The 12,216-nt window shown below is 46.9% G+C and overlaps 1 protein-coding gene across 1 annotated transcript in view; it reads right to left on the bottom strand.

Moving 5' to 3' along the window:
* Positions 1-1,507: 1,507 nt before the first annotated feature.
* The window catches only part of PPM1D (protein phosphatase, Mg2+/Mn2+ dependent 1D), a 169,897-nt gene continuing 159,188 nt past the window's right edge, over positions 1,508-12,216 (bottom strand). The window contains 7 exon segments of the mRNA XM_042442605.1: positions 1,508-1,807; positions 1,809-1,856; positions 1,859-2,077; positions 2,141-2,200; positions 6,356-6,592; positions 6,796-6,986; positions 9,536-9,660. Of these exon segments, the coding sequence (XP_042298539.1) occupies positions 1,508-1,807; positions 1,809-1,856; positions 1,859-2,077; positions 2,141-2,200; positions 6,356-6,592; positions 6,796-6,986; positions 9,536-9,660 (1,180 nt within the window).

Genomic DNA, 12,216 nt, shown 5'->3' with positions numbered 1-12,216 from the left:
ATCTGGTCACCCTGTAGAAGCAAAAGATACAGTACATAATAGGCTGGAAAGCTTACCTGGAGACATCGGCTGCATCCATGCTACCGAAATAAACCAGTTTGATACTGCTTTAACCATCATGGCTCCATGCTAGGGAATTTGGGAGAGATTTAGCCTTCTCTGGTCAAAAAACACCTGCAGAAATAATCCGGTATGAGACCCTTTAACCGCCTTGGCTCCATGACTAGGGAATCCTGGGGATTTGTAGTTCATTGTTGCACCAGAGCGCACATGACAGAGAAGACTCAAGAGAACTAGTTTGGATTCCCTAGCATTAGCCAGAGGCAGTTAAAGCGGCCTCAAGTTGGATTATTTCTGCAGTGCGCTTTGGACCTTTGGACCAAAAGCTCTGGTGCCAGAGCAAACTACCAAACACAGGATGCCCATAGGATGGAGCCATGGCAGTCAAAGTGGTGCCAAACTGATTAGTTCTGCACTGCGGATGCGGTCCAAGTCACAACGCAGCTTGCTTGAGACCCCTCACCTTTCGCTGACAAAAGAAAATCAACCCACCATTTTTGGCAAGTACTACATGGTCCATATCTGAAGGGAAACTAGAAAGCGTTCCCCAAAGCTTAAAACCTAAGATGCAAACCATCAAGAGCTTGCCTTTCTTAACCTGGGTTCCCTCCAGGTGCGTTAAACTACAACCTCCATCATCCCAAAGCGAGGGGGGGACGAAGCGAGGAACGGGACCGAGACTTAAAACATTAAGAAACATGGAACATTATATAAAGGAATGATGTGTAGCATTTCCAAACGCGTCACAACTTTGATTTTAATGCTCCCAAGGATTGACGGGATACAATATCGGCCCTTGACTTACGAATTGTGGGCAAAAAGATAAATACAACCACGATCCTTATTACTGCATAGTATTTTTAATTAAAATACAGAAACCAGCGTTTAGCTGGAGCGAAGGCTTGACCATCGCTTCGAGTACATTTCATCTCTGGATACAGAAATCTAAAAGGGAGTAATGACCTAGTCGTCATATACTCTATATTGAGGCAACACTCCAAGCAGAACGTTGTTAAGTACTACGAAAATACATCATCTCCCCTTCTGTTTAATAATTTACTTGCGTTAAAAAGTCGTGAAAGTCATCAAATGGAGGTTTATACAAATTAATGACTTTGTACTAAATCGGTCGCTTCCTCGCATCTCATATCTCTCTCTCACACACCACATCGCACACAACGCACACGCAAACGCACCGTTCAACGAAAGTGTGTTGTCGTCGTTGTTGTTTATGCCCTGTTTGTAACCATTATGTAAGGAAAAAGGGTGGGGAGACTACATTTGTATGAAAGGGATATAAAGTTACACACTTTTCTGGGTTTCTTTTACAACAACTCTTTGTGATATCCTAACCGACGTCTACAAAAAACCCACAGTTGTATTCAAGCGACTACGAGGATATGGTGGATAAAGCTGTCCGTTTATACCAAATAAAAAAAGGAGATTTCTACCTTTGAACGAAATTAAAAAGCGAACGAGAGGAAAAAAAGTCACCGTCGCAGTTTCGAAGGCTCTGCACCGAAACATCAACAACAACTTGACTAGGAGTGAGATGAGTTGCGGGCGTCCGTCCCTTCAGCAAACGCAACAAGGCTTTCCTGGGTTGCTGAAAACAACGGTTCCCCAGCTTCTTCTTGTCCTCGAAGGCTGCCGCATGGCGAGCTTGTTGCGGTTTTTGTGCTGGGGGCCGCGGAGAGCTTTCGGGCTGGGCTCCGCCTGAGTGCGAGTGCGAGTCCCGCCTGGGCTTCTCTGACCACCGGCCCCGAATTGGATTCCTCCAAAGTCCTTTTAAGCTCGCCGTCGTCGGAGTCCGCTCCGACTCCGCCGCCTTCGAGGCATCGCTCGGAGGCACCTGAAGGCCTTTGGGTCTGCGCCCGCCTTCCCTGAGTTGGAAGGGGATCCCAGAGAGCGCCAGGGGGCTTCTGCCGCACGACTCCGGGCCCTCGAACCCGGCGCTCGGCCGGGTGTCTCCTCCTGCGGCGTTGCGTCCGTGGGAGACGTCGCTGTCAACGTTAAGCTGCCCTTGGTGGTCTCGCGGGTGGTGGTGGTTCAGGGGACTTACTCAACATGGCGCTGCTACGGTGAATAAAGGGACGTCTCGCGGGGAGCTCAGTCGCGGCCACAAGTCCTCTTCCAGAGGCTGTGGAAAGAGAGAGAGGAATAATCATTTATCTTTGGCACTTCTGTGTGCATCGTGTGCCTTCAAGTTGCGTCCAACTTATGGACACATTGCTGCCTTCAAATTGTGACACACCTGGTGTGCCTTCAAGTGTGTCCTACCCTAAGGTGAACCTATCATGGGGTTGCTTGGCAAATTTGCTCAGAGGTTGCCATTGCTTTCCTCTGAGGCTGAAGGCGTGTGACGTGCTCAAGTCACACCAATGGTTCTTGAAACAGAAGAATAAATGGACATATTTAACATGCAAAAACCCAGTGAAAACAATACTCGACGGACTTCATCTCCACATCATGACCTTAACGTCGTAGACAACTCGTTTGTGTCTGCAAAGAAATAACCTAGACACATCGAAATTGCCGAGGACAAAGAATTGGTTAGCAGTTTGAACCAGGGTAAGCATCTTAGAATCTTAGGCCTGTTACAGACTGCCAAAATTAAGCTGCTTTGGTTCTCTTTGGAGGTGTGCTGTTTAAATGACGCATGCATCCTAAGAATCCAGAAGCTGCACCAAAGCTGCACTCCAGTGCTTAGGAATGGAGTCTGGCTTTGGCGCGACCTCTGGACTCTTAGGACCCATGCGTCATTTAAATAGCATACCTCCAAAGAGACCCAAAGCAGCATTATTTTGGCAGTCTGTAACAAGCTATATAATTGTAGAGTTGGAAGAGACCGCAAGGGCCATCCAGTCCAACCCCATTCTGCCATGCAGGAAATCTCAATCAAAGCATCCCCATTGACAGATGGCCATCTAGCCTCTGTTTAAAGACCTCCAAGGAAGGAGACTCTACTAACACTCCGAGGGAATTTCTTCCTCTGTCAAACAGCCCTTGCTGTCAAGAAGTTCCTCCTAATGTTGAGGTGGAATCTCTTTTCCTGGAGCTTGCATCCATTGCTCCAGGTCCTGTTCTCTGGAGCAGCAGAAAACAAGCTTAGCTGACTACACTTGTTAACCGTTTTATCAAGCCCCTGGGTGCTTCGTGTTACCTGCAAGAGTTTCACAAATGGGCATTACAAATCAAGTAACTATCCCAATTGGTAGTTTCTTTATTTAACTTCCCTCCGACACCGTTCCAGCCCCAACTGTATGTATTATTGTACAGCTGATATTCTGTAGTAAAATTTTATGACTTGGATGAAGCAGTTGCAGTCCAAGCTCATGCTATATATACTCTGCCACCAGTACCTGAATCGTTTTTCTATTTAAATACCACATTCATTTTGTTTTCCCAATGAACAAATCTCACTCCAGTGTGTTCCAGATGCCCACGTCCCAAAAGAGACACCTTATAGATTGGTAGCACTCAAGCCCATCAGATAAAACAGGTCCACATCTGACAACCTCTATACAGAATTTGGATAGAGCTTTTAATACATTTTGATTTTTAACATGTAATGTTTTTAGCTTTTTGGCTATTGCTTCAACTACGTTTCAATGCTTTTGTATAGGTCCCAGGTAAGGGTGCATTGAACTGCAGCCTTGAATGTGTCCATGGCAAAGTCAGTCACATTTGGAGGTTCTTGACTGAGATGCTAGGTAAGTGCTTCCCAAAATGTAGAGAATGGGCACATTATTTACCCAATGTGCCAGGGATCAGTTCCATATATGTGCCGATTGGATAGGATTTCTTTGTTCCTCGAAGAGACTGGCAGCTGATGGCGAATGGACCAACACCGATCCAAGGAACACGACTCTGAGCTGTAATGTTTTAAATCACTCCCAGTACCATCTTTAAGTATGAGGTACCTCCTTCGCCCACGCCATCCTCTGCCACCTTCTCAGCAACCTTCAGTTTTTGATTTACGTCTTGGTTATGTCCATCTCCTGGCACATGAGTAGGCCCTCACTCCTCAGCAGACTGTTGCTCCGAAGGCAGCCTCTCTCTGGACCCAAACAGACCAACGTCCTCTGCCCCATCCGCCCATATACCCAAAGCTCTCCTTGTGTGTGGGAAAGGAACCCCACGCAGCCACCAGCGCACATACACATCCACACCAAAAAAAATGCACATCGGTACTCGAGCTGTGTTGCTATTACATTTATTCTGCTCTGCGCCAAAGTTCTGTGTCCTGCCTCTGGATCGTTCCTCTGATCGATCCGAGGCCCCACCTCCTTCTGCCCCTCGTATTGCCTTGTCCCCTCTGGCCTCTCCTTCTAGACAGACAGGTTCTCTGTTGAGGACAGAGAGCACCACGTTACTCAAGAAGACAAACCAAATCGTAACACTTAGCGTACACTTAGCCCCATCTACTCCAACCCGGCGACTTCTGTATGGGAACAGACATCGTGGACGAGGGCTAGATGAAGATTGTGGCTATCGCAATCCCCTCTGAGAGTAGGAAATCAGCCATGAGAGAGACCAGGGTCTGTAAGCACTAGAAATATGCCCAATCGAGACACAAAGGGTAAGATGTGTCTGTCCATGTGTTACCTTTGGGAACCCTGAGTTACTGGGATCCAGCAGATGGGTCTGTGTTGAGAATTAGTGGGACAGGAAAGCACTATGCCGAACTTATGTACATGCTAATGCTCTCGGATACTATTAGGGGGGCCTGAGATATAGTGGGGCCTTCCCATGTTTGGTTCCATTCCCCCACCCCTAGTGCATGGAAAAAACACAGGAGCTCAAGCCCATATTAGTCAATGGGCAGTGAAGTGCGCATACCTGGATTAGTGAGCCCCCAAGTGAGCATTGCCGTTGGCTAATATGGGTCAGGGGCAATGCACACAAGCTCCAAAACCTATGAAGAGTTATGAATCCAGGGACTGTCTACCCAAACTTAACAGATTAATCATGGCCTGTTACAGACTGCCAAAATAAAGCTGCTTCGGGTCTCTTTGGAGATATGCTGTTTAAATGATGCATGCATCCTAAGAATCCGAAAGCTGCACCAAAGCTGCACTTCAGTGCTTAGGAATGGAGTGTGGCTTTGGCGCAACCTCCGGACTCTTAGGACCCATGCGTCATTTAAATAGCATACCTCCAAAGAGACCTGAAGCAGCTTTATTTTGGCAGTCTCTAACAGGCCTATGATTCACATATTATTTACTGGTTACATTTATAGACTGCCTTACCTCCTGCGAGTTCAAGACAGCAGATGTTGCCGTCCTCCTTCCCACTTTATTCTCACAACACTGAGAACTAGTCGCTCAGGAAGAGAAGAGAAGAGGGAAGGAACACAAACCCTGCCCCAAGGACAACCAGTAAGTGTCATAGCTTAGTGGGGATTAGAACCTGGGCGCAACACTGGTACACCACACATTTCGCACCACACACACACACACACACAAATCTATTCCTGCTAAACCCAAATTTCCTCCATTTTAGTAAAACTAAATTAGGATTGATAGTTTCTCCCAAACTACTGGAACCCAGAAATCCTTATTAACTGGACTGGGAACCCCTCAGGGACAAATGCAATTTCAGCTCCAACTAGTTTCCAAGGGATCGCCATTTTAGTCTGTTGTGGTAAGAAAAGGAAAGGGAAGGAGAAGGAAGGGGACTCTAGCAGCACCTGTAACACTAACTGGCTTGCTTTAGCACATCCTCAGACACAATGACGGAGGTAGCATTAAAGCACTAGGTATGTAGCAGCTAATGGTCCTCACCATTAGTGGTAGTTACTGAATCTACCAGGTGGGAATGGAGAACTTCGTTCCAATTTGTTGTTGTCGTTGTTTATAAGTGTTACATTTGGAATGGAAAGAACATGAGTTTTAAAGTATGGGGCGGATGCAAAATGGACACATTTCCCCATTGTTCATTAAGGTCTCCTTTCTATCTCTATCTCAGTTCAATTAGATATAGGTCAATAATGCAAATACCAGCACAAAATCAAGCAGCCACCTTCCCAAACCAGCCCTAAATAACCAATGCAGCCATATGTTCAACTCAGCAGCCACTCTGACTGCAGAGGCCAAAGGTATATGCTAAGTTACATTACAGAAATGCGGGGACAGAGTGACTCTTGTCATCAAAACTAATCACAGCTGTGTCACTCTAGGCTTTTCAAGGTGACCGCCGTCCAAATGTGAGCCACTGATGCAGCTTCTGTGTGTGCTGGGTTACAACTCACCGCAACTTGGACACTTATCCGCACCCTACCCCCTTCTCTTACCTTGACTGGTGGAGTGGAACAGCATGACGGAGCCCACATTTCGGGGCTGCTATAGGACGGGCCATCAGCTAAGGTGAAGCACAGCTCCTCCTCGCTTTCCAAGCTCACGCAGCTGCTCCGACCTGAAGAGAGGCTGATCACAATGGCGCTGGTGTTGTCCGCCCGAAGCATGCGCTGCCTCCATCGGCTCAGGGCTCGGTTCACCAGCATTTTGGCCAGAGACTGTTGATGCTCTCCCTTTGGTGGAAAGGGAAGAAAAAGAGGATACAGTCACCATCCTATACACCATGGGTAGGAATAACGTGGCCTTTGGCCACACAGCTTTAACAAAACATGTTGTACTCTTCTTTAGATTTGGAGGGCGGTTGGGATATATAGAAATAAAAAGAAACCCAAATGACAAATGCTCTTTCTACAGTTTCAACTAAGCTTACGCTCACCATAAAATATTTTTTCTCTTCGTGGTCCTGACACATGGAGATGGCTTCTTGAGGAGGGATCATGTTCCACAGCCCATCGCTCCCCAGGATGATGTATTTGTGCTTTTGAGGATCTAGCGTGTGCACACTCGTGTCGGGCTCGGGAGACACCACGAATTCCCCGCTGTAGAAGTCGTAGCTCCACAGATCCCCTAGATTGGGAAAGGCACAAAACAAAACACAAAGAGAAAGGTTTATCTATTTCAGGAAGGGTGGTGGACGTCAGCACTACCAAATGCAGCATTACAACAAGGTGAGGACTCTGGAAACCGATAACGGACCAGGGGTGCATCTACACTGTAGAAATAGTATAGTTGGAAACCACTGTGATGTAGCTCCATCTGCTGGAACCTTGGAATTGGTTTTATAAGGTCCTTAGCCTTCTCAGAGATGTTATCATTCTGTATCACACATCTCACCATCCTCCAGACAACTCAGATTTGTAGTCCCAAAAACAGCTTCACCAAACTCTGATCTTAAACCACTCCAGTCATATAATTACATAATGACCAACCTCGCATCCCAAGGCATCCATCAAGGCAGGCCTGTCCTGCTCTTCTCAAACCTATCTTTCGGTCTCATCGTCCCCACCTCCTCCTTCCATTTCCTAACCCCCACAAAGAAAAGCCCACTTGAACAAATAAATACAGAGACAATCCAAGGTCTTTGTTGCCCGCAATAAGCATCTCACCATTAGCGTCCATCCAAGCAAGAGCATTTGGGGAAGATGGTAAGGAGCAATTCAAACCAATTACTCCTTTCTACTATAGCGAAAAGAGGGGGGCGGAATAATCCTCTTATCCATCCTGGTTCAAGAGCCAATTCACCTCTGCGGAAGCAGACAAGAGAGAAACTAGGGAAGAGCCTCCGTTTCCATTAAAAACCCTAATTAATTTCCTTTAAAGCCTGATTATATGAGAGCCCCGCTCTGTCCATCCGCCAATTAATACAACTGCAAGAAACATAAACAGCTGCCGCTGGGTCACTGTGGCCTAGGTAAGTGGCGACGAGTTCCAATCTAAGCAAACAACAGGTCATGCAGCAGAAGCGATGCAAGGATTCTGCCACTTTGGGCTCCCCATAATGGTGGCAGTGGTGATGGGGATATTGCATGGTTAGCCAGCCACAGGGAGTCACAATCTCATAGCCACAGAGGAAAGTCATGGCAAGCCCCCCCTGAACAAACCTTGCCAAGAAAAGCACAGGATAGGGTCACCGTAAATCGGAAATGCCTTGGAGGCACACGGCCACAGACAGGAAAAGGCTCATATTGGAAAGTAGCACAAAATATTCACGAAGCATAGAGGACATGGACCCCCTTTGCCGCCACACTCATTGGGAAGGCGATGCTGTGACCAGGACCAAGGGGAATTCTCCCATTCGTGGGCAACCCTTTCAATCCTAATGGCAGCCATGGCAAACCAAGGAGGATGCAAGGGTTAACTTAACTCAGCAGTGTATAATTAAAACACAAACCATCTGCTAGGGTCCATCTGGCTTTCATTTCCTTACAATAGGCCCACGGATGGGGAAAAGCCATTTTTTTGCCCGGTGCGCTCCTGACAAGGGATTTCCAAACCATCCTCGCCGGTTCAAGCTGCCTCCTTCCTCCTTCCCTTAAAATCCATCTCCTGCGGACACAAATGCAACCCTGCAGCATCACTATGGGGCACCCCAGAACAAGATCATTTGCAAATCTATTCTGGAGGAGAGGGATAAGCATATAATGTGGAATGGGGATGCAGCTTTTCTTCCACTCTGAAAACCCATGGGGCAAAGGTTCCCCATCCCCTCTTTATATGGGTACTGAAAGCTTTGCTTTGTTTCGATGAGGGTTGTTAATTGCTGTTTCTGAATCTGGATTTTATCCAAATGATGGCCGGCTATTAATATTTTAAGACCTGCGTCCAATTGCTAGTCCCATTGAATCAGTGGGATGGACTTAAGTGCTGACTTGTTGACTCCATCCGTCTCCTCCATAGTTGAGACTTGCGATTCTATTTGGGCCGCAGTGCTTCACAATGCAATGCCTCCTGCACAAAAGGGTTGAGAAGCATGCCCCCCAACCAGCCATTTCCCCCCCTAAATAGAGAGCATTTTTGCCACCTGAGCCCCAGAAGCTGCGTTTGGAAGGATCTGGATGCAGGTGATGGGATCGACTCTTACGCTGGTTGGCTAAGGCACAAGAGAAACACATTCAAGGCAGTTGAGGTTTTTCCAAACTGAACTGGCGGGCACCCAAAGGGCTGCACACTGAAGCTAAAAGGAAACGCAGACCATTTTCAATTTCTCCCCAAAAGCAATGAAGGAGTCGGGGAGGCCTGGGGTTCAGAGTCAGAGTATAGCAGTGATGGTGAAATCTAAGTCTGAGACTGTGAACGCTACACCATACAGCAGTGATGGTGAACCTATGGCATGAGTGCCAGAGGTGGCACTCAGGGCCTTCTTTGTGGGCACATGTGCCATCGTCCCAGCACAGTTTACCAGAGTTTGTTACTAGAAACCCATAGGGACATGGCACTTTGCAATAAATAAGTGGGGTTTTGGGTTGCAGTTTGGGCACTCGGCCTCAAAAAGGTTCACCATCACTGGCTCAGAGCCTAAGCTGGGCATCTCTTGAGTGGAAGGAGAGAGAAAAAGAGAGACTCTTGCAATGTGCTTAGCTCTCTTCCACTTCCATCCCTTGCCTTTGTCTGCTTACCAAGGGCACGGGCCACCGCCAGGAATGGAATCTGATCGATCACGGTGCTCCGCCGCACAGGGCCGTTGTGGGTCAGGCGAGGCCTCTTCCACACGACCCGATTCACGCCGGATTTGTTGATCACGCTAAAATGGGTTGAGAGGGGAGGAAGAAGGAAAGAACAAAACAGGAGCAAGAGGGAGGAGAAAACAAAAGATGCCATTAAAAAAGAAATACTGTATTTTGCAGTACTATTGTTCAGCAACATGATACCTTGGTCCGACAAAGGAATGCTCAATCCTGTTTATGGATTGTGTTCCTGGACCACAAGGTTATGTTTGTTGCTGTTATTAAACACATTGCCACTGGGCCTTCTATTCTCCTTCCTCCTGGTTTTCAATTTTCCCATCTGAAATGCCCCATCTCAGTTCTGGATGGCAAAATGCGTGACGGTGTGCATGTTTATCCTCGCTGCAACATGGAGAGACATCTGTCCCACAGCCGTAGTGGTGTTTTCCACTTTAAAGACCCTTGGGATGATGACCCAACATCATGTTGCGTCACTCTGGAAGGGAGGAAATGGAGATGCCCAGAAGGAAGGAAAGATGGCAGGAGCTGGGACAGTTTGTCACTAGGGCAAAGCCAAACAGTGGCTGTGGCAAAGGGAGACCTGTTTTGCTCCCCTTTTCGCCTCCATGTGTTTGTGCCTTCGAGTCGCCTGTCAATTTAGGGCAATCCCATGAATTTAACAGGGTTTTCTTAGGCAAGGAATACTCACAAGTGGTTTTGCCAGTTCCTTCCTTCGGTACCGAGATTTTTTGGCTTAACTTTGGCCCCGTACGGACAGGCCAAAATAAAGCTGCTTCGGGTCACTTTGGAGGAACGCTGTTTAAATGATGCATGCATCCTAAGCGACTGGAAGCTGCACCAAAGCCATGTTCCAGTCCTTAGCACTGGAGCATGGCTTTGGCACAGCTTCCGGACTCTTAGGAGGCATGCATCATTTAAATAGCGTACCTCCAAAGTGACCCGAAGCAGCTTTATTTTGGCCTGTCTGTATGGATCCTTTAAAACCTGAAGGATTTGCCCCTGAAATAAAGTGAGAACTCCGCATGTGTAATAGAAAGCATGTTGCTAAAGGGAGGAAGCTTGATGACATGAACAGCCTAAAAAATGTTGTGTGGCAAACTGACCTCTCTCTCACTCTCACAGACACACACACACACACACTTCATTAAAGCTTTCGGGAGAGCGTTTGCCTTCCCTTCTTCCCTTGACAAAACCCGCAACCAACAACAACCGGCTCACCAGCAGCTTGCGCTGCTATCCAAACAGATTTCCATCCCAGCTTCACGAAAACCAACCCTTCAAGACAGCGCCAAGCAGAAAACCTGTTACCCCTGAGATGCCATCTGCCATAAGAGCAACAGCCTGGAAAAAAATGCCCGGGCCTTTTGCCAACGAAACAAAAACCCCAGAAGCAAAGAGTACTCTCAGCAGCAATTTGTTTTAAAACCATCTAGGTATCTGACGTTCTACCTGGAACAATAAGGGAATGAAGATACTGGTTCCAATAGGAATAAGAGCTGCACCTTGCTATGTTTACCACCTGCTCTGAGATGCTAAGCAGCAAGACCGGTTTGAGAGCCAAGAAGGTAAATCATATGCCGCATGCCAAGCAGGTGCCAATGAGTAATTATTCTTCCAGGAAAAGGGAACTGCGTGCCCCGTGGATCAATCCAACCCTACAACAATCGGAGGACGAAATAGACAAGATTAGCACCCTGCAAATTGGGTTAAGTGTGCAAATACCAGACGTTGTCCCAGAAACGAGCATCACTCATAGGTTTGTGTCCCAAGAGTGGCACAAAGGCAGCTCACAAACACTCCACCTTTGGAGGTCTTTTGGGGGGCATCCAGGCTTATTAAAAAGACCCAGAAATGCCCTGGATCTTGTTCCTGTTCTTTCCTTTTTTTATCTCGGAGATTCATACATGTTTTGATCAGAGACTTTGTATACCAGCATCCCCAAGTCGGTTTATTTTAACTCTGCCAAAAAGAAGCAACATATGGGATGTTCAATCGGTCCGGATATGCGCTAAAATAGAAGTTGGAAGGGTATCTTTCAGGGATGTTTTGGCTGTATATTCTTCCAAGGCAGAGGGCTGAAGTAGGTGGTCCTTGTGGGTCCTTCCAATTCTACAATGGGTGCCAACTTGCCTACTTTTAATACTCCCCACCACCACCTTATGCCAAGGGCAGTGGGGCAGAGTGGGGTGGGAAACCATTAAGCACGTTTTGAAGCTTAATGGAGCTCTGGAGAGAACCGCAAAGGAAGATTACAGACCCGAATCAAAGAGAATCATGCAGAGATTAAACATAAATATTCAGAGATTAAACATAAATTGTTTTAGCAATTAGGTAAATTGGTTTCATGTAAATGACTTTTTAAAAAAGGTCCTTTCATTTTATATTTTTTTGCCTTGAGAGTAAAGGGAGACATGTATTTTTAAGGCATTGTGTGTGCATATATATATGTGCCATCAAGTCGCCTGTGATTTATGGCGACACCATAATTTATAGGGGTTTCTTAGCAATGCTCATGAGGGGGTTTTGATTTTTAAAGACCTCAACAGCCAATGATGTGTAGTGTTTTCTCAGAGGAAGCCTCACTGTTTCAAGGGCACTAACCCAAGTTGAAA

Source organism: Sceloporus undulatus, chromosome 11 (assembly GCF_019175285.1).
Source record: "Sceloporus undulatus isolate JIND9_A2432 ecotype Alabama chromosome 11, SceUnd_v1.1, whole genome shotgun sequence".
NCBI lineage: Eukaryota > Metazoa > Chordata > Lepidosauria > Squamata > Phrynosomatidae > Sceloporus > Sceloporus undulatus.
Note: the sequence above shows the minus strand (reverse complement) of the source record. Positions and strands in the feature narration are given on the sequence as shown.